This window comes from Oratosquilla oratoria, chromosome 20 (genome assembly GCF_046742065.1).
Source record: "Oratosquilla oratoria isolate Oo_2021 chromosome 20, ASM4674206v1, whole genome shotgun sequence".
Lineage (NCBI taxonomy): Eukaryota > Metazoa > Arthropoda > Malacostraca > Stomatopoda > Squillidae > Oratosquilla > Oratosquilla oratoria.
In genome coordinates this window covers 43399261-43421580 of record NC_134796.1, presented here as the reverse complement: position 1 = coordinate 43421580, position 22320 = coordinate 43399261, and the positions used below count along the sequence as shown (strand labels likewise).

The 22320-nt window shown below is 38.4% G+C and overlaps 1 protein-coding gene across 12 annotated transcripts in view; it reads right to left on the bottom strand.

The window, feature by feature from the left end:
- Positions 1-22320, bottom strand: part of LOC143036506 (uncharacterized) — a 353579-nt gene that overhangs the window by 68393 nt on the left and 262866 nt on the right. For 6 of the 12 annotated variants that reach the window (XM_076203930.1, XM_076203931.1, XM_076203935.1 and 3 more), the window contains 12 exons: positions 13513-13635; positions 10616-10764; positions 9788-9961; positions 8276-8398; positions 7564-7905; positions 6324-6499; positions 5194-5367; positions 3766-4522; positions 3106-3225; positions 2643-2798; positions 1517-1663; positions 911-949 (listed from right to left, as the gene is read on the bottom strand). In XM_076203930.1, the coding sequence (XP_076060045.1) occupies positions 911-949; positions 1517-1663; positions 2643-2798; positions 3106-3225; positions 3766-4522; positions 5194-5367; positions 6324-6499; positions 7564-7905; positions 8276-8398; positions 9788-9961; positions 10616-10764; positions 13513-13635 (2480 nt within the window). The remainder of the gene's footprint in view (positions 1-910; positions 950-1516; positions 1664-2642; positions 2799-3105; positions 3226-3765; positions 4523-5193; positions 5368-6323; positions 6500-7563; positions 7906-8275; positions 8399-9787; positions 9962-10615; positions 10765-13512; positions 13636-22320) is intronic. The other 6 variants (XM_076203932.1, XM_076203939.1, XM_076203941.1 and 3 more) reach the window with 4 other exon arrangements.

Sequence of the window (22320 nt, the reverse complement as noted above, 5' to 3'; positions counted from 1 at the left end):
TGTTTTGGTGATAAAGCTCTTTGACTATAGAGCTTTGGGAGACTATATATTATCAACAGGGAGGGGTTGTACCGAACAATACGACTTGTTTTGAAGTCCCTTCAGTGAGGTAGATACAATACATGGCACTGGTGTAACCAAAGTATACATTCTCTAACAAGTACGATACTGATACCTGATTTAATGAAATTTCATAGTACTCAAAAATTCAAATAAAAATATCAATAATAAATTCAAAATCAATGTCCAGCTGGAATAATACTGAACCCAATTTTTTTTCTTTTTAGAGAATGCGAATTATATAAAATGAAAAGATGAAGTGCATGTAGAATGGCTTGACAAAAGAATTTTAGGCTCCTAATACAAAGGTAAACATACATTTCTCTTGAATTAAAATGTACTTTGCTATAAGACTATTCAATATGAAAAGTACAGTTCACTACCAGAAGTTTATTTTGCCTTCCCTGCCTCACTGAAATTTTAAGGTTTAAACCTGAAACAGTATATGCAGTTACAATAAATGGTCTGTTGGCACCATAACTGTAAACTATTTCAAGTTTAAGAATCTGTACCATTGTGATAAGGTATTGGAGGTGAACAAACTTTCTTAGTTACTTTTGTATTAGCTAATATATAATCACCACATGGAACTGTATCAATGCTAACTATAGAAATTACTGAATAAAAAAAACAGTCATCTTACTAAGAACCTCACAGAAATAAATTTTCTGTACTGATTAATTGCACTACCACCTCCCTCTTGAAATTCATTGCAAACTCCCTTGTGTGGAAGCTCAGCATAAAATGTAACCAAAGGGGACACTCAAGCTCCCAATAAAGGATAAACTGCGGTGGATACAAGGCTACGTAACCCCTTTTCATCATGCTCTGTACACATCAAACAACTTACTTTCTTTGCTCTCTTCCATCGTATATAGAAAAAGAAAAACTGCAAGCAGAGGGCAGACAAAACTGTTAGCTATGAGCATAAGAGAAATATTTTTGTCTGCACCAATCATATCTGCTGCTATAGAGGCATATTTACATAACAATGAATAACATTCGAGTATCACTGTGCTTCCATGATTTAGTCGAACAGCTCCTTATCCTATTTTCTTTTTTTCTAATTATTTAGATTTTACTAAAGGCTACAATAATTTACATATTGTCATGCTCTACTCATCATATAAAAGAATATAAAGCTAATATTTCTTTCCTCAGCCAAGTGATAAATTAAATATTATAGGGAGAGAAACAATTCAACTTAATATATGACTTAGCGACCCCCCCTCATAAGGGGAAAAGTGCCTATGGTACATTCAGTCACAATCCTTAACAATTACATTGATATTTTGCCTATTAGCAATTTGCATATTTTCAAGCCATAAATTTTTTTTCTGAAAACAAAACATTAAAAAAGAAAAGAGGAAAGAGCAAAAGATAATATTTCATTTCTCCTTTTCCTCGGAAAAAGAGACGAGATGATAAGAGTGAAATAGAATAAATCCAACTTCACCTTTCTTTCAGCCTCAACTGCTTCATGCTGAGCTTTGAGAGTTTCTAACATTTCTGTTTCTTCATCAGTTGTGCCACAAAAATTCTCATTCTTTGATTCCATTGTTTCTAGTTCTTCTTCGGCTACTTCAAGTCTTTTTCGGCATTCCTTTAATATAAATACACAGGATGATTTTATTTTTATTGTTAAGCAATCAAATTCATGCATATTTACTACAAATTCTATTTACTGGGTATGCATGTTAACAGAGGTGAGCATGGGCATCCACAGGGGAAGGGGGGGCATATCCCCCCTGGAATTTATGGAAAAAAGCAAGAAAAATGCAAAATTAATGTTGGTATATGTAATAAAAAATTACATAGAAAATGAAAAATTAAATAAAATACCATATACATTTATCAATTGTTTATTACCATAATTATTCTATTACTCAAGTATCTTGATATATTCTTATACCATTAACTATATTTGTATAATATCTTTAATTTTGCCCCTGCCTACAAAAATTCCTGCAGACACCCCTGGAGGTGAGGTTTACATGTGTGAGTTTAGCTTCCCACGGATGAAGACTTCATCTGTGAGGAGCTAAAGTGGGAGGAACAAGAAATGGGTTTTCAAATGGGTGTGGCATTGTAGTAAGGGGGGTGCATGTTTTACATGTTTTTGTATCTTAATATTCATCAACAAAAAGTTCATACTGCATTTCAGGCAGATACAAGATGTTTAATACATTACTGAATATTTTTACTCTTTTTCATTCACTATCTTAATATCAATATCATGAGATGTTCATATCACACTTTAAGTAAAACTTTGAACTAATTATATTATTCATGCAAAGGAAGGAATTTACAGGTATATCACATACCCAACAAAATAAATACCAATTTTAATGGAGCCCAATTCAGAAGCACAGTTTTTCTTATTTCTTTATTTTTTATTACTATTATTATTATCATTATTATTATTATTACATTACTAGATTGCTTTAGACTAAAGTAGTATAGAGGGAAGGAGCCAAGGTGCTGAGATGAGAAGGGTGATTTTTTTTTTTTTTTTAGATGTGGGTGTGAGTGGAGAATGGTTTTGCATGAATAATATTTTGAAAAATATTCTTCTTCATTACCTCAATTGCAGTTATATTACTTTGTCTTTCTCTTTCCCATTTATCTTCCTTTTCTTCATATTGCATTAAGAGAAGAGATAACTTTTGTTCCTCAGCCAACAATTTTTCTCTCTGTGAAGCTAGTTCTGCATCTAACAAAGCACGTTCCATTTCAAGCTGAAAAAAGTATATTTCTTTATTCATTTGAAATAATTCATACTAGTCTTTCAATAATTCCAAAGTTCCATAAACTTCACAACTACTTAATTCCACTATCAAATATATAACATGCCATGGAGGAAAAGAAAATTATTCTATCCTCCTTCAACCTACAGAGGCTCATAAGCCTGACCTCAAATCAAGATAGGTTTGCATTTATTATAAGAGGGAACTGATACTGAAGACTGAAAAAAAAAGAGGAATGAAAAAAGGGAAATTGAACATGCATATTCTATGGGCAGCCAGGGATAAACATGCATATTACCTCTCTCAGTGCTTCATCCTCTTGTATCTCCAGATCTGTAATGGACCTCTTCAAGTCTGTTACAGAATGAAGTGCCTCATTCTTGACTACCCTAAGCCGCTCTATTTCCCCTGGCACGTCCTGAGAAGTGGGGAGGGAGGCAGGCTGTCACTTAATACTCTATAGGTAATGCACTTCGAAGGCACCCTATCATCATTCCAATCAAGCAAGACACTATAAAGCACTAATACCATCAGCATATCATAAAATGGAATATATCTCTACTGCAGCCTTCACATTAACCTGACACTTCTGAGCTTTTGTAATCAACTAGACCATAATAACTCAACATATACATACTATACCGCTGCAATATACTGAGATAATAATTACCACATATAACTGTGTATTTACTAAAATTCAATCAAAAGCTGCCCCCAGCAATTCTTTATCATAAAAAATCCCTATTTTCACTAAGTATTGAAAAACAATGTACATACTAAACATAAGCCAAGCAATATTTCAAAGTTAGTAAATATAAGCAATCAACTACCAAATGTTGACAATTCCCAGCAAAGCACTCAGTAGTCAAAATAAGCCATTAGTCATTCACTGATGCCTATAACTTTCTTGTAAAATTTACCACTCACACAATACCAAAAAAAAAAAAATCAATCATACCTCTACATTGAAACTGTCTTGAATGTTCTTTATCAATTGTTCCTCAAACCTAGTGTTATTCTTTGGTTTAAAATGTCCACTTCCTTTCAAACTGCTATCTGAGGTATCTTTTGACAATGAGTTGTCAGGACTAGTTTCCACACATGGTCTGCAGTTAGTAATTTCTGGTTCCTTGGAAAGATTATTGGGAAGACAAACATTTGAGACTGCTAAGGAATCAATTGGATGATGCATTCCTGTTGTCGTCTCTTTTGACTCAAAACTGGAACATGTTGAGCTTAGTGTATCACATGTTACATTGTAAGATGAAGACACTGTTAAAGGAAAGTCATTGCTCAACTTATTGTTCATTGTCGGAGAGTCCCCCAATACAGATCTTTCTATTCTTGGAGACCTTGGTGGCTTTGGTGGGGCATCTGAGGTGTTGGCATAGTCATGATTGGTTTGTGGCCCAAGATTTTCTTTGTTTCTTTCATTTTCTTTCATAGGTTTCCCATTTCTAATCTTTTTACTGTCGGCACTATTTGGGGACTCACTGAAAGCCATTTTGTTTTCGTATATTTCACAGTGGTCCCGTCTCTCCTTGCCTACAATTGTCTTGATTCGTGTTCTCGGACTTTGGGGCATTTGGTAGGTAACATGTGAACTACTGACATTTTCATATGGACTTTTAGGACTGCTTGGACTTGGAGAATGAGAATGAACTAGAGCACCAGGCGGACTGCTGTATACGCTTTTGCTTGGAAGTGTTGCACTTCTGAAATAAACAATAAGAAATGTATATATTACAAAATACCAATATGGAATACATCCTCCCAACCAAAGGATATTTGTATCTTACTCTTCTAATGAACCACTTCTGTATGACTCAGATTCTCGTGCGCAGCATCGGCTGCCATACGTAATTTGCATCACACTACTCGCATTATAAAATATAGTCACTGGTGTATTACTCGTTCTCTTGTACTTTGAGTAATAATAAACACAGAAAATGTGATCAAATCAGTTCACAGAATCCAGGAGAATCCATGTAGAACTACAAAAAATAAATGTAATCAAGACGCCAACAGGCATCCAAATGTATCCACTCGTGCCTCATAACACCAATGTAGGCTTTATTGTACCAAAATGCTTAATGCTATACAATCTTATTCAGCTGAGGGGCTGTCCTCAATTTCAGTTATTTTATGACAATTCTATACTTATTTTTTTTTTTATAAATTTTCAACTACATACCTTGGTAGAGAATTACTTTTATGACAATTCTATACTTATTTTTGATAAATTTTCAACTACATACCTTGGTAGAGAATTACTTTTATGCCAATTCTATACTTATTTTTAATCAATTTTCAACCACATACCTTGGTAGAGAATTACTTTTATGACAATTATATACTTATTTTTTATCAATTTTCAACTACATACCTTGGTAGAGAATTACTTTGGTTCATTGATTTCACTTCTGAGGTGACATCAAAGTTAAATATCCCCGTCAACTCATCTTCTGAGGTACTGAATCTTCTCGCACCACCTGTGGCTTGGAGGAGAGTCGGTGAAGGCAAGCGTTTATCGCGAGGGAGAGATCCATTTGTTTTGATTCTGTTAAATGAATTCAAACATAAACATCTTCCTTACAGAAAATTATATACATTTATCAAGCAAGGAGGATAAACAATAATAATGTAATGATAGTAATATACATTAGAAATTATTCCCATCACAGCTATGTACAAACTCATGCAGAAAGTGTGTGTAATAGTGTGTGAGGTGAATGTGTGACAGAAGTCCATGTAGAACCCAATTCAGTGCCAGACTATCAATTCACTATTTACAAATCATAATGATTAAAACTCGGAGAATCGACTGATTTAAATTGTAGAATACAGCCACATTCAGATGCAACATGCGAAAACTGAAGCCATGTACTGATGCACCTCTCCATATAAAAAAAATTACAAAAGACATGAAAGCTTAAGTGTTCCTTAGTTGTCATGCAACTATGACCCTTATGGTTTGTCTATAAGTGCTCCTTTCATAAAGTATGTGATAAAAGCAGAAGACTATAATATCACAAACTCCCAGAAAAACAAGAATATCCAGACTTTTTACAACAGATGACACAAATCTAGGATCCAAAAGCGCTTCCATACAATAAAACTAAGTGCAAAAGCAAAAGAGAGAGAAGGAAAAACTTGATGGTATCAGTGATATTTACAATAAACACGGGTGATTCTAGATGGTATATATAAAAAAAAACCTCCCTTTATAATTGAAAAAATTTGCAAACAATGACAATTATTCTTTCTTTATAGCACAAAACTGACTTACCAAAATAATTCCATTATATAATATATTTCTGGCAGCATAAAAGAGAAATAAAGAGTAAATCCCATAAACATCTGTGGTAATAAATCTACCCACAGTGAATGCAGCTAAGAATGCACTGAAGACCATATGATTCATATGAAGACTTATTGAGAGTGAGCTGCTCTGATCTACAGATGCTTTGAAGCACTGAGGAGCTACAGTGCACTGGCACATTAGGGTTCCGGTACCTATTCTGATACAGGGTATGGTGTGGTGAGTGGGTGCCTGTTCCTACTGGCCTGGGAGATGGGGAACCTTCACGTCGATTCTGTCGTTCATACTCGGCACACATGGTCAGGATCTCCTCGAGTCGAGCGCGTTCTGCTGCTGCTACCTCCTGTTCTTTCACCCTGTCCTCTTGAGCCTACACACATCACATTCAAATTGTCATAAAATAAATTAAATCATTTCATTACATACTTCACTACTAAATGCAAGTTAACTATCATAGATATCTATGCTTATGAATGAAAATCACAAAAAGTTATCTATTATCAAAAATAAGAAAAGAGAAATATGGTAGAATAATAATATAATTGTTGCCTCAAATTTCAATAAGTGGAAAACTTGCAGTCCCACAGTGGCTGACACTGGTCCTCAGACCCTCCGATAGATCTCTCCTAGAAGAAACTTTGGATTTTTGTCTGTGTTGTATTAGAGTGATACTGTTTCTATGTCACTGGCTGAAAGTAGTAGAAGGGAGGGAGCAGTCTCCAGATGTCACCTCTCCATGTGTGAAAAAATATAAGAATTACATATGAAGTTGATAGAGATATCTTGAGCCCATTCTGTAAACCAAGTGTCAGCCTCCTTTTGGAAGTTAGGGGGTCAACAAGTTTTGAAAATGGGCAGCTATGTTGTCTATCTTGTAGGACTACCACAAGAAAAATTGCAAAACTTTTTTCCATACATACATACATATATCAAGGGCCTTTTCCCCCTGACAAGGGAGATAACCAAAGTCAAAGGCATAAATCCACTCCCATCCATTTCATCCCCACATACTCCACTCCCATTCACCATTCCTCCCTCCCCTTTTTCTCGGCTCCTTCCAGATATAAAGTCACTGCATCTCATCCACTGCCCTGGGTCAGAAGCAATGCAGCAAGACACAGCACATCCACAGCAAGGCTGCTTCATTTATTCAGTGACCCTTCCCCGTCTCCGTCCCTTCATGAAGAAAAAGAGAAGATGGAAAGCAATCCCTTTGGGCTATGTCATCCAGGAAAAGCCAAGAAAAGAGGGAGGGAGGGAGGGAGGGTGACTGGGAGTGGAGTATGTGGGGATGAAATGGGTGGGAGTAGATTTATGCCTTTGACTTTGGCTACCTCCCTTTTAAGGGGAAAAAAGCCCTTGGTATATGTATGTACATACAACCACCTAAGAGAAAAAATTTCCAAGGGTCCAAAAGATCCTCTGAAACACTACCTGCTGCTTCTTCAATTCACTTTGGTGAAGGTCTTCCAGAGAGCACCTCGTTGGGGTTTTCAACCCTGATAGACCCAAAACAGATGTAGTAGTGGTGGTAGGATGTGCTGCAGTTAAAGTTGTGCTACCATTTGACCCTGAAGACAAGGTTCGTCTGTGATTATGTCTCGGTAGCACATTTGGCGTGGTCAGAGGTAAGGGTGGCATGGGCAAGGACCTGTACATTGTGTTATAAACTTGCGTCATTCCAGTGGGAGAGACCATCATTGAAACACCAGGACTTGTAGATATTTGTATGGGATTGGTATCTTCAATCATTGGTGGTCTTCTTGGCATGAGATCCTAAAGAGATAAAACATTCAACATTAATGGAATGAGCATGTTACATCTTCTATGTGATGACATACTTTACGCTTCGTTCTAGCTACTGCCAATAGATTTTATATTCTGCTGAATGGTACATTTTTGAATTGCTATGGGTCTTGATTTACTTGGATCCTTTTTGGACAGTCCTTTGCTTTTCAAATTAATAAAATAACTTGGCCTTAGCCAAAAAAGACATCTATAATGTACTTTATAACGAAAGATAAAAGATCATATTTTGTCACAGCTTTGAATATTAAGCAGGTAACAATTTATGAATTAAATAAACAAACTTTGTTTTAAGGCTCATCAAAGGCAAGGCTACAAAAATTATTGTGAGATATATTACCTCCTTTTCTCCTTTGGTGTAAATATATTCGCCTATGTACCGAGGCTGCTGATTCCCTGACCAGCTGTTTACAGGTGAAGTATTATAGGATGTGCTGTTTACAGCTTCTGAGCGTGGTGGTACCTGGAAACAGACAAGAGTGTCTTAAAATAAGCACCAATGACACCAATGTATTACAATTCATGAAGCATCAAAAAAACATTCCCAAAAATGGTGACCTCCTACAGGCCACATGCAAATGAGTAGCCTTAAAATTTTACTCAAAATAATATACTAACATGTTCATACATGTTATAAAAATAAAAAAATAAAATAAAGAGAACTACAAAATGCTACAAAAAATCTAGAAAGAATATATTGTATGACTGAGGTCATGCATGAAAAATAAAACTCTATCTATCTACAAGATATACCAAAGGCCCTTATAAGGGAGATAGCCAAGCCAGAAGTCACATACCAACTCCCACCCTTTTCACTCCCATCCACCACCTTTTCCTCCCTTTCATCTTAGTTCCTCATGGATGACAGGTCATCCCTGTATCCTGCCCACTGCCCTGGATCAGAGGCAATGCAGCAAGACATAGTACATCCACAGCAAGGCAGCCTCCCCTCTCAGTCCTCCCATGCAGAAAAAGAGAAGACAGGGAGAAATCCCTTCAAGCTGCATGAAAATGCCATTCACACCTCATCAGCTTAATTTGACCTAATTTACCTTTAACTTTCTCCTATTGCATACCTTCCCAAACTCTGTCACTAACTCCCTTAATTCCTCCTCTGACCCTGTCACATGTGTAGTGTCATCATCAAACAACAACTGGTTCACCTCCCACTTTTCTCCATTTTCTATAACCATCTCCGGTCGCCTGCCAATTACCCTTGAATTTACTTCCTGCACCACCCCATCCGTGTACACATTGAACAGCCATGGAGACATATATCCCTGATGCAGCCCCATCTTTACTTCAAACCACTCGCTCTCTCCATTTCTATTTCTAACACAGGCTCTACTACACTCATAAAAATTCTTGACTGCCCTTATCCACTTAAGTACGATGATGCCTGTGTAGGCATCATGAGGCACACAGAAGACAGAACACATTCGTACTATTACTACTATGCTCACTAACAAGCCCCAGACAACAATGAAATATATCTTCAGTAAGTGACTTATGGTCTTGCCTGGAGGCTGTTTCTGGTTTCCTGGAGATTGTCAGTCTTTTGCAAGAGAGACCAGGGGCAACGGATATATTGATCAATTGATTGAAATTTCATCAATGAGATGGTTGTACTTGCAGAAAATTACTTGTTTTTCTTTATGCCTCAGAACTATTGTTTGCAGTTTGTTTTATTTACAACTAACCAATTTACTTATTTGGCTTGGTAGGCCTAGGTTGTAGGGGTGAATTTTTTTTTAAATTAGCCTCTGCATTTTTAGTGACTTAGTTCTCACAAACAGATTTTATTTACCAATTAGGCACTCCTAGACTGGAAGGGGTTAAGCTGAAGTCTCACCTCTGGTGGTGTTTCAGAATCACTGTCATAACTGGAGTTGTCTTCTTCATTGGCAATTCTGCGAAGGTCATCAGAATTGGATGAGTGACGAATTCCATCTTTGACAAACCACCTAGGAGCTTCTGATGTTCGAGGTGGTTCTCGTTTGTGAGCCATTAATTCAAATTTGGACACCTGAAAATAAAGGTTAATACTAAATATCCTACAAAAATGATGAATGATGACAATGGTTCAGTTTAACATTATGAACTTGCCCTATCAGGAGACTAGGGTAGTGCCCTTTACAGAGGACTTTGTAGCATGGAATTTAATGAACCATGCCCTTAGTCCAATGTGCTGGTGTCAGGGTTCAAACTGCTGTCACCTCAGCCTCCATCACAAGTAGCAATGCTCTAACTCACTCAGCCAGCAAGGATCCTACAGAAATACTATATAGATTTTGTTCTGACAAAAGCCAGATAATTTTATGCTGAGGGATGAATTCAATATTACAAGGGTTCCTGTGAGTACAGTCTGTCTGACTCTCAACAGCATAAAATTGTCAAACAATTGTTTGAAAATGGATGTCTGTATTATAAACCTTTGCTACTATTTCACTCAGCTCCCTTTTTCGTAAGGAAGAGGTGAAATATTGATATCTACCATGATTTGACCTTTTGAGCCTATTTATGCTATTTTTAGTTTTACTCTGGTAAACACTAAATCATTTACAGAAATGGAGTTAAGATCTCATTCTGCCCAAAGTCTGCCCAATACATCAATCTATCATTACTTCAAAACAAAATCTGTAAAGAGTACCCCTGGTGTGAATGGGTAAAACAATCATACCTTGTCAACGAAGTCCTGACTGTCTGCCTCTGACGTGGGGAGGTGTAGAGGGGTGGACGATGGCATTTTGCGAGGGGGAACAGGTGGTTTGGGTTCCTCTTGCCCATTTCCTTCATGGCTCATATGGAAGTACTCTGGGTTATCCACTGCTGTAAGCAAACAAAAACATACTCTAACTTACAAAACTATATGTAAGAAAACTAGGATTGAGAAATTGAGAACTGGTAAGGCAAATTGAAATATCACACTCATCCACTCCTTACCTCTTCCTTCTTACTAGGGGAAGAGACAGGTCATAACATGAGGGAGGGGAGAGAATTGGAGGAACTTTGAAAGCAGTATGGAGGAATAAAAGGGTAAGAGGAAGAAATGAAAGGAATATAAAAATAATAATTGTGTGTTCTTATGTTTTTCTGTTCTTATGTGTTGATTATTATATATGAGAGTGATGCCTAGATAATGAGAAGTCATACGACAGTAGTGGAAATGAGGTTATTAAGTGCTATGTACATAGTTATGAAATATGACAAAAGAATGACAGGACTCATGAATGGATTGGGAAACAAATAGGAACAATGGTTACAAAAAAATTAAGTTTCACCTTAGAAATCAAAAGTAATGTAATGCTCACTCCAAACAACTATAAACCAAAATGCTATCCTAAAATAAAATGAAATGGACAAACCCTTCTACAAGAAAGGAACTCAAAAAATCTGATACAAACATTTGATAATCATGACATTTAGCCCACATATCAAGGACATACCAGCAAAAATTAACAAGAAAACAAACCTATTAAAAATCATCACTCGCAATGACAGTAGATAACAAAAGGAATATTAATCTTCTATAAACAGTTCATATGGACCACCATAGAATACATATCCATAGCAGGCTCCCCAAAATCAGCAAATCGAACACAATCAATTTACAAGCACTGCAGAATGGAGCTCTGGGAATAACAACAGTATGCACTAAAATCAGCCCTATAGGACACCTACATACAGAAACCAAAATTGTCCCAATAGAACTGTGGTTCTTAACATGGAGAACCTGGGGGTATGTGACATGATATCCAGTGCAATGGTACTGTATATTCATAATGAGAAAGCAAAGCAAAGTTTTGTATCACTAATCCGTTTATGTTTGCATTGTATTTATATTGCATGGAGGGGGGGGATGAGAAATCTTTTTGAGATGTCAAGGGGTACAGGCATTGAAAAAGGCTAAGATCCACTGCAACAGAATATCATATGAAAATGACAGGGACACAATTCTACACCTTTCATACTACATTTCACAAGCACCACCAAGAAAATGCAACAAGAGAACTACACCAACAGCATATTACTCAAATATCTACAACAGCCTACCACCTAAACTACACAAAACATCCACACAGAAACAAATACACACCCAGATAAAGCTTTTAAGAAAGACTGCCAAACTCAATACTCTAACAATAGCCCCAAGACAGTCCCACAGTGGGAAAAAAAAATCCCACATCTGACAAGAGCAATACTGGCATGCCTGCACTCAGGACAACACCCAGCATTAAGACAGTGCCAACACAGAATAGGACTGGCCAGATTTAAACAGCCCAAGAAGCAACCATTACACAGAAGACACAGAACACTTGCTACTACTATGCCCCACACTGACAATCACCAGATAACAACAAATCACTTCTCTAAGTGACTTATGGTCCCATTCAGAGGCTGATGCCAGTTTCCAAGAGGCCAAGGGTCTTCTGCAAGAGAGGCCAGGGGCAATGATTTGATCTTGAAGGGCTTGTTTAGTGATTTGGGTGTATACAAGTGGCAAGTTGTTGCAAATGTTTGAGAAGTAATTTTTTTTCTTTTAACAATATATCACAAGCTGGTAGTGTTTATGTGGTATAATGAGATGGGTAAGTAGTATTGTGAATATGTCTCCACAATCTTTTTTGGATAGTGTCTGGGAACTTTGCCAAATGACTGATTCATGTCTGTGGAGACACATTCTATACATCAGCAAATCTGATATCTACAATGAAACCCTGGGGGACAATTTACTATGAGTATTTATGAAACATTTTGTGCCAATATAGCTAATAATATATCATACTATTTTTTTTTCTTTTTAAGTATCTTTAAAATCTAATTTTACTCAGGATTGCCGATTAAGTGAAGCAGCCTTGCTGTGGATATGCTAGGTCTTGCTGCATTTCTTCTGACCCAGGGCAGAGGGCGGGATATAGGGATGACCCATCATCCATGAGGAGCTAAGATGAGAAGGGAGGAAAGGGTGGTGGATGGGAGTGGAATGGGTGGAAATAGATACTTGCCTTTGACTTGACTACCTCCCTTGTAAGGGGGAAAAAAGCCCTTGATATATTGATAGAAGTATCTACATCTTTCTAAGGTTTTTAGACAAAAATAAAGTCTAACCAACATTCAAGATGGAAACACTTTTCCTGAATGAGCTTCAGCTCAATATTTTTTTTTTGAGGGGGGCGATAAGATGAAGCACTATGCTGTTTAATGAATTTAACTAAATGATCAATATATGCCATGTATGATATCTAACTACTTTTCTTATACCCTTTAATTCATGTGATTCTATTCAGGTGTATGGTGCTTCTTCGTTATGATGTGTTAAGTCTATTTCAGTTGAGAAAGGGTGATGAGCGTGAAAGAAATTTCACTTTATCTGGATTCCATGTAAACTGATGGGCTACCAGACTTAGTAACAATGTAGTGAGCGCTGAAACAATAGGATGTTTTACGAAGAATGAAAGGTGGTTATGGGACATAAAACCACCTAGTGTAGGCCTCATGGTCTCTTGTAGTCTCCTCCATTCTTATGTTTACACTCTACGGAGGACTAATACATACAATTTTGTAACAAATACACACCTGGGTAGAAGTTAATTGGCACCATGCTGATTCGTGTGTTGGGCAGGATGGCTTTCATAAGCTGGGCTTCCTGGGGATGGTTGAAGCGGAAGTAATTACTCCGCCCTAGGCAGATCATACAACCTGAAACAAAAACAAAACCAGTTAAAACTTGTGGTCACAATACGTAAAATATTAAACCAAAAAACTTTTCCTAGATTTCTTCCCACTCGACATAAGTATGGCAAGCTATTAATATGATACAAGTTTCTGATGACAATAATAATAGTAATACAGTACATACATATATACACCAAAGGCTCTTTCCACCTAACAAGGGAGATAGCCAAAGTCAAAGGCATAAAATCCACTCCCACCCATTCCATCCCCACATACTCCACTCCCATTCACCCCCCTCCCTCCCTCCCTCTTATCTTGGCTCCTCCTGGATGACAGGTCATCCCAGCATCTCGTCCACTGCCCTGGATCAGAAGCAGTGTCACAAGAGAGCACATCCACAGCAAGGCCGCTTCATTAAATCTTAATAATACTGCATAAATACATATACCTAAGGGTCTTTCCCCCTAACAATAAAAAAAAAAAAAAAAAAAAAAAAAAATAAATAAAATAAAATGAAATAAAATCCACTCCCACCCATTCCATCCCCACATACTCCACTCCCATTCATCCCCCTCCCTCCCTCTTATCTTGGCTCCTCCTGGATGACGGGTCATCCCTGCATCTTGTCCACTGCCCTAGGTCAGAAGCAGTGTCGTAAGACACAGCACATCCACAGCAAGGCCGCTATAATGGCAATTATTATTATTGTTATAATAACAATAATAGTAATAATAATTATTAATAATAATAATAATAATAATAATAATAATAATAATAATAATAATAATAATGTTATAATAATAAAATAATAACAACAATAATAATAGTAATAATGATAATAACAATAAACAATAATAATAACAACAATAATAATGATGAGATGATAACAATGATGATGATGGCAATAATAATAATAAAATAATAATAATATAATAATAATAATGATAATGATAATAATAATGATAATAATAATAATAACAATAATGATTACAATAATGAAACATGATAATAGTAGTTACAATAATGAAAATTAACAATAATAGTAATAATAACAATAAGCAATAACAACAATAATCTTGATAATAGCAAAAAAATAACGATAACATAAATAATAATAACAATAAGACTGAAAAAATATATTATACCCAGTTCATTGTCAGGACTCACAATCTTCCTTAAGTAACTAAGAATACATTACTCAAGGCCGTACACAATCTCGCATACCTAACTGTAACTACTCAAGAGAATCTCGATATGAACTTAAATACGCAAGACACCTGTGCGTAATGACGTAAGAATATCGTCATGCTCGTGATCAGAATTATCCCCGTGTAAGAGTCGAATTAAGATTACTCTGTGTATAAGACGAATTTAGATTACTTCTTGTATAAGACGAATTTAGATGCTTACGCAAATAAGTCGAGGTGGTTTTAACAGAGTGATTGTTGATGGATCTCTCTCGGGTAAATAAGTCTTGGCCAATGCGCTTATTTTTACATAATAACAGTATTTACGAGACTGGTAAACATGGATTCCTACCCGTTATCTGTGGTTTTCTCGATTCAAAATTGCTATTTTTTCTCCAGTCTGGCTCTCCGCTGAATAAAAATCGTCTGGCATTTACCAGAATAAAATGTTTAAACTGTCACTATTCTGACGTTTTCTGGCTTCATTTTATTCTGGCTAAAGTCAGGGATTCTCATTTAGCGACCTGAGTCCCGCATTACAAAGGATTACAAAGGAGGAGCATGCCGACAGACCTTTTGGTCCATAACTAGGCCGGATGCGAAAAAATTATAATGATAAATGAAATTATAACAAATAATAATGAATAAATAAAATAAATCAATAAATAGGCAAAGTTAAATAATAAACAGGTAAATAGTAAATAATAATAGACATAAATAATGATAAATAATGATCAAGCAAATAATAAACACACAAATAACAAATAAACAAATAACATGAAATAAATGGCAGGCATTACAGCATCTTACTTAGGTTTTTATCTAAACGAATCTTAAAGCTTTGAACTCAACTACATTGCACTGCCTCTGCAGGAAGTTGATTCCATTCATTAACTACACGGTTGGCGAAGTTGTTTCTACCCACATCCAAATTAAATTTATTTCCATTCAGTTGCACAAACTAGTTTTTCTTTTAGATACAAGGAAACACGAAGTATACCCCCATCGTAGCGTTGCAATTAAATAATAATCACATTTGAATATATTAAATTGGTCTAGAACTGAGGTTGTGTTGCCTCACCCGAGGACAGACCGGTACTGGAGAAGGACCATTAATGCATCGCATATTCATATTTCGACGCCACAAAAATTATTCATTTTTTTCATCTTGAAAATAATTCAAGATGAGAAATTATTATATTTATATGTACACAATTCTTTGTATCTATTCATATGTTTCATATATAATTTTTATATTATTTCATATATTGTTATATTTGGAAATGGGCGCGTGCCTTGAATGGCTACCTCCCTTATAAGGTGGAAAACATCCTTGGTAGATAGATAATAGATCAATAGATGTAACAAATATAAAATATAAGAATAAATTAAACTATTTTCATTTTATGGCAACTGGGTCGCCATCTTAGGAGACCAATAGGTACAGAATAGGCCTTGAAAAAAGGAAACTTTGTTAAATGCACAACATTACGTGTCCATCCCCTTCCGTGCCAGGTGATCCTTTTCCCTTCGTGATGCCGCCAAGAGATTTTATTCACTTGTATTGATTTGGCCATCCCCTTTATATGGGGGAAAGGGCCTTTGGTGCGTGCACGCGCGCACGCACACACACACACAATATGAGCTCTGAGCTCTCATCCGGGAGGGTAATAGCTGTCGATCACGAGTCCCAATACGTGATCCAGGGCCCCCTAGTGAAACACACACACACACACACACACACACACACACACACACAAATTGGACGAAACAATAGTGTGTGCAAACACCATACAAGAATTCAAGAACAAACTAGATGTTGCGAGATACAAAGACGGGTCACCACGAGCATAGCTCCCCTTCCCGTATAATACAACTAGGTAAATACACACCTACTCCCCACTGTGCACTGCCTTGTTCCAAGTCCCCCTTTGCCATTGAGACGCTCTTACAACCTGTTGCAACCTGGTGAGTCGTTTCCAAAAGTCCTGATATTAGAAGATAAGAACAGAGGAGACTGCAAGCAAGAGACCATAAGGCCTACACTAGGCAGTTCCATGTCCCTTACTACTTGGTATCCCCGTCCATATAGTTATCTCATCTTCGCTTAAGACAATATATTCTCTCTCTCTCCCTCTTTCCCTTTCGTAAGAACAAGTGACTGGAGGAGACTGCAAGAGACCATAAGGCCTACACTAGGCAGTTCCATGTCCCTTACTACTTGTCATTCCCATCCATAAAGATATCTATTCTTATCTTAAAACAACCAATAGTTTCAGCGTTCACTACATGATTACTAAGTCTAATCCCTTCCTTAACCACTCTGTAGGTAAACCAATTCTTGCCTATTTCTTTCTTCAACCTTTACTACTGTGGGTCTGGGTTCGAATCCTGCATTCCTCTCCGATTCCCAGCAGTGACGGTTTGTTTCCTGCTCCCCATCCAACAGTCCCCAAAGCGCATATACTGTACATAGGTCAAAGGTGGCGGCTTCGGCCGCAGCTACTCAGCGCCCCCTTTGGTACAACGATTTCAAATTCCTTAGACTACATGCAAATACAATATATATATATATATATATATATATATATATATATATATATATATATATATATATATATATATACATATATATATATATATATATACACACACACACACACACACATATATATATATATATATATTATATATATACATATATATGTATATATATATATATATATATACACACACACACACACGTTTTCATAAAGTACTACTCATAGGGCAAGTGATAATCACCGATAGCTGGGACTATTATTACTATTATTATTGTTGTTGTTGCTGTTATTATTATTGTTATAATCAATATTGTTTTTATCGTTATTGTTGTTGTAACTTATCACCATCATCACTCTCGCTCTTTGCTCGGCCTCTTCACCGCTTCTGCGAATCCGACGTCCTCAGACTTGATGGCGGCGGCGTCAGAGACCAAGAGGAGGAGGAGGAGGAGGAGGAGGACGAGGAAGAAGAGGAGGAGGAGGGAGAAGAGGAGGGAGAAGAGAAGGAGGAGGAGAATGACGAGGGAGAAGAGGAGGAGAAGGATGAGGAAGAAGAGGAGGAGGAGGAGAAAGACAAGGAAGGAGAATAGGAGGAGAAGGACAAGGAAGGAGAAGAGGAGGAGGAGAAGGACGAGGGAGAAGAGGAGGAGGAGGAGGAGGACGAGGGAGAAGAGGAGGAGAAGGATGAGGAAGAAGAGGAGGAGGAGGAGAAGGACGAGGAGGAAGAGGAGGAGGACGAGAAAGAAGAGGAGGAGGACGAGGAAGAAGAGGAGGAGGTGGTGGAGTACGAGTAGGAGGAGTAGAAGGAAGAGGAGAGAAGGAAGAGGAAGAGAAGGAGGAAGTGAAAGAGGAGGATGAGGAAAAGGGGGAAGAGGAAGAGGAGGATGAGGGAGAGGAGTAGTAGGAGCAATAGGAGGAGGAGGTGAAAGAGGAGGAGGAGATGGAAGAAGTGGAAAAGGAGTAGGGATTACGAGTAGGAAAAGGAGGAAGAGGAGGAGGAACACGAGGAGGGAGGAGGAAGGAGGGAGTGGAAGAGGAGTAGGACAATGAGTAGAAGGAAGAAGAGGAGGAAGAGGAGGAAGAAGGGGAAGAGGAGGAAGAGGAGTAGGAAGACGAGGAGGAGAAGGAAGAGGAAGAGGAGGAGGAAGAGGAGGAAAAGGAAGAGGAAGAGGAGGAGGAAGAGGAGGAAAAGGAAGAGAAAGAGGAGGAAAAGAAAGAGGAGGAAGAGGAAGAGGAGGAGGAGGAAGAGGAGGAAGATGAGGAGGAAGATGAGGAGGATGAACCTAACTTGACCCCTCCCTCCCTCCCTCCCTCACCTGAAGCTGCATTCCTCTTTAACCCTTCGAAGTCGAGGAGGTTCCTCTCCCGTGAATAAAATTGTCTGGCGGCGGCAGGGCGTGGGGAAGAAGCGTCGCCCCTTTAGTATTTCATTAACAACAAAAATTGCTGAATTGGCTGTCGGGACCGGTACTACTGCACCGTCTAGTGTGTGTGTGTGGGGGGGGGTGTGAGATTCACCATGGTCTTGGATCACGTGTTGGACTCGTGATCGACAGCTATTTACTTCCCGGAAGAGAGCTCAGAGTTCATACATGACCGATATATGGGTAATGCTGTGACCTTACACGCGCACACACACACATAACTTCCCGCCCACGAGAGTTGGAGTAACGACTCGCAGCGCAGCGATACTGAAATTATTTCAGCCCTGGGCGGGATTCGAACCCGGACCGCCGTAGTGGCAGCCAGGAGCTCTACCACTGCGCCACGAGGCGTGTGTGTGTGTGTGTGTGTGTGTGTGTGTGTGTGTGTGTGTGTGTGTGTGTGTGTGTGTGTGTGTGTGTGTGCACGCGCGGGCGTGTGTGTGTGTGAGGCTGCCAGTACTGAAACGGGCCCAATACTGGCCTACATTCCCCCAAAGGCGTATTCAAGCCAAATCGTCAGCTATTTGTATTCCCACTATTGAATACATTATTCGCACATCCATGACGTGACCCGGATCTGATTGCATCACATTATCTCCCCCTTTCCCTCTCCCCCCCCATCATCCGTTTCAGTACTTGCACCTCTTTACTGAAGTCAGACTATTCAGGCTCCATTTACACGTACATACGGACGCACGCACATTAGCTATGGTCAATTGGAGATTAGAAGACGGGACCCAACGAGCGTTGTCGCTTCCTGTATACTACAATTAGGTAAAACACATACACATACATACACACATACATACATACATACACACACACACATACACGAAGCATCTGTCTCTACTCTCTTGGGAGATGATAACTTTGTGGATGGGGATGATAGGTGGTAAGGGACATGGAACTGCCTAGTGTAGGCCTTGTGGTCTCTTGCAGTCTCCTCCATTGTTATGGTTTTTTGTTCGTTACCTTTCTCTCTCTTTTTTTTTCTCTCTCGCTCTCTCCCTCTCTCCCTTCGTTCTCTCTCTGTCTCTCTCTCCGCTCTTTCCCTCTGCCTCTCTCTTTGCTCTTTCTCTCCATCTCTTCACTCTCTCTCTTCGCTCGTCTCTCCCTCTCTTTGCTCGTCTCTCCCTCTCACTATCTCTCTCTCTCTCTCTCTCTCTCTCTCTCTCTCTCTCTCTCTCTCTTTGTAACCATGTAGTGAGCGCCGATATAATTAGTTGTTTTATGAAAAGATGAGATAATTTCATGGACGGACGACAGGTGGTAAGGGTCATGGAACTGCCCAGTGTAGGCCCTATGGTCTCTTGCAGTCTACCCTATTCTTATGTTCTATGTACAACTACAGACCAATCAAAGATCACATCATTTATCCTTTAACACTTATGTCTACAAGGCAGCAAATAACAATGATAGTTACGATGTTATATACCTTGACTTTACCATAGCGTTGGAAGAGGTGCCCCACCAGAGATTACTAGATAAAATCAAAGTCCATGCCACAAGAAGAAAGGTGTTTGAATGGATTAGAGCATGGATTATAGACAGAAAACAGCGGGTCACCATTAACGATGTAAAATCCAAAAGTGGTAGTGTTACTAGTGGAGTTCCCCAGGGTTCAGATTTGGGTCTCCTATTGTTCTTAGGCTCAACATGTCAGGTCGACTATTAATATACAGTAAGTTATCATCGTAACCATCACCCGCCCCTATAATTACATTGACGCTAACTGCCATCCCCTATCAATAGCGTGACCTCACTTTGACCTGATGGCAGGAATGCCTCGAATACAGGGTGACACAAAAATCCCTTCAGAGAGCAACGTCACAGAAATGATGCTGGGGCCATTCTCATCAACATCGAGACAATGTTTTCCTGGAAATTGCAGAATAGTAGTCTTACCAATCAAAATAAAATAAAAAATGTTACACACACACAAATACACGCGCGCACACACACACACACACACACACACGCAAAACAAGGTTATATAAATGGATGATGATGATGATGAAGAAACAGGTAAAGATGATAATGACGATGATGGTATGGTGGTGGTGGTCATGATGGTGATGATGATGATGATGACGACGACAATCATGATGATGATGAACTCAATGAAGATTATGAAGATTATGATGACACTATTAATGCATTACTTACGCACATTTGCTCATTAGCCATTCAATACTACCTGTCCACCAACATATTTCATTCAAACCACAGTGGTAATGGACGTAAAAAAAAAAAAAAAATATATATATATATATATATATATATATATATATAATAATATATATAATATATATATATATATATATATATATATATATATATATATATATATATATATATGAATAATAACTTTGGTCCATCTATCGCTTGATGACTCTACTCAGCCTGGAGGAAATTCCACTCCTATAGAGACTAATTACTGTATGGCCCCGAAGCTGAACTAATTAAAGATCGCGGCCTCTGAGGCCAATAATAACCCATCGCCTGTTCGTCTTGGTAATGGCAGAACGGCTCCGCCCCTTTCCCCGTCTTCTCGGGCTCTGATTGGCTGTTAAGTACTCACTACTCCGATGCCAAAATGGTCACCCGAAAGTAAAGAAAATAAATAAATCAATAAATAAAATAAGAAATAAAACAAATAAAAAAATATTATTACCAATATCAATAATAATAATAATAGCAACTATAATAATAATAATAGTATTGATTATAATGATAATGATGATAATTATAACAATAATAATGATTATAAGAGCACTTGGTGGCGTCATCGGAAGCGTGCTGGTCTCGCACTCGCTTAATTGTGGGTTCGAATCCCGCATTCCTCTCCAATACCCACAAGTGACTGTTAGTTACCAGGCCCCCAAAACGCATCATAGGGCAAAGATGACGGCTTCGGCCCCAACTACTCAGCGCCTCCTGGCGTACGCTCATATTTTTCTTCTTCCCAAACCAACCTTGGCTTTCCCTTGGATTTACCCCAATTCTACTTCACCTCAACTCAACTACAATAAACTGGACCTACACTCGTGAGGTCCCGTCTATGGCTCCTCCTCCTCCCGTTCACTCCAACTAGTGGCCCTTGGCACCCTGGCGCCGGACTCGACTCACCTTTGAGTGCCACGAAAGAGTGCCACTCAACCTCGCCGTCCCCTAAGTCCTTAGGGCGGTGTCACACTGTCCGGCGGCGCCCGATGCGGCCAGATGATGTTGGCACGTTCAATCACCTTAATAAAATCACCTGAAGACAGCAACCAGGACTGGATATAACGACAAGCAACGGCGGCACCGCGCCGGACAGTGTGACACCGGCCTTTGCTATGGTGGCACGCTCTAAATGTTTTATTCTGGTTAACGTAGAACTATTATATTCAGTGTTTAACGAATAGGATAGACTTAGTAACAATGTAGTGAGCGTGGAAACAATGGGTTGTTTTAAGAAAGATTAAATAACTTCATGGATAGGGATAACATGTGGTGATAGACATGGGAACTGCCTAGTGTAGGCCTCAGGATCTCTTGCAGACTCCTACATTC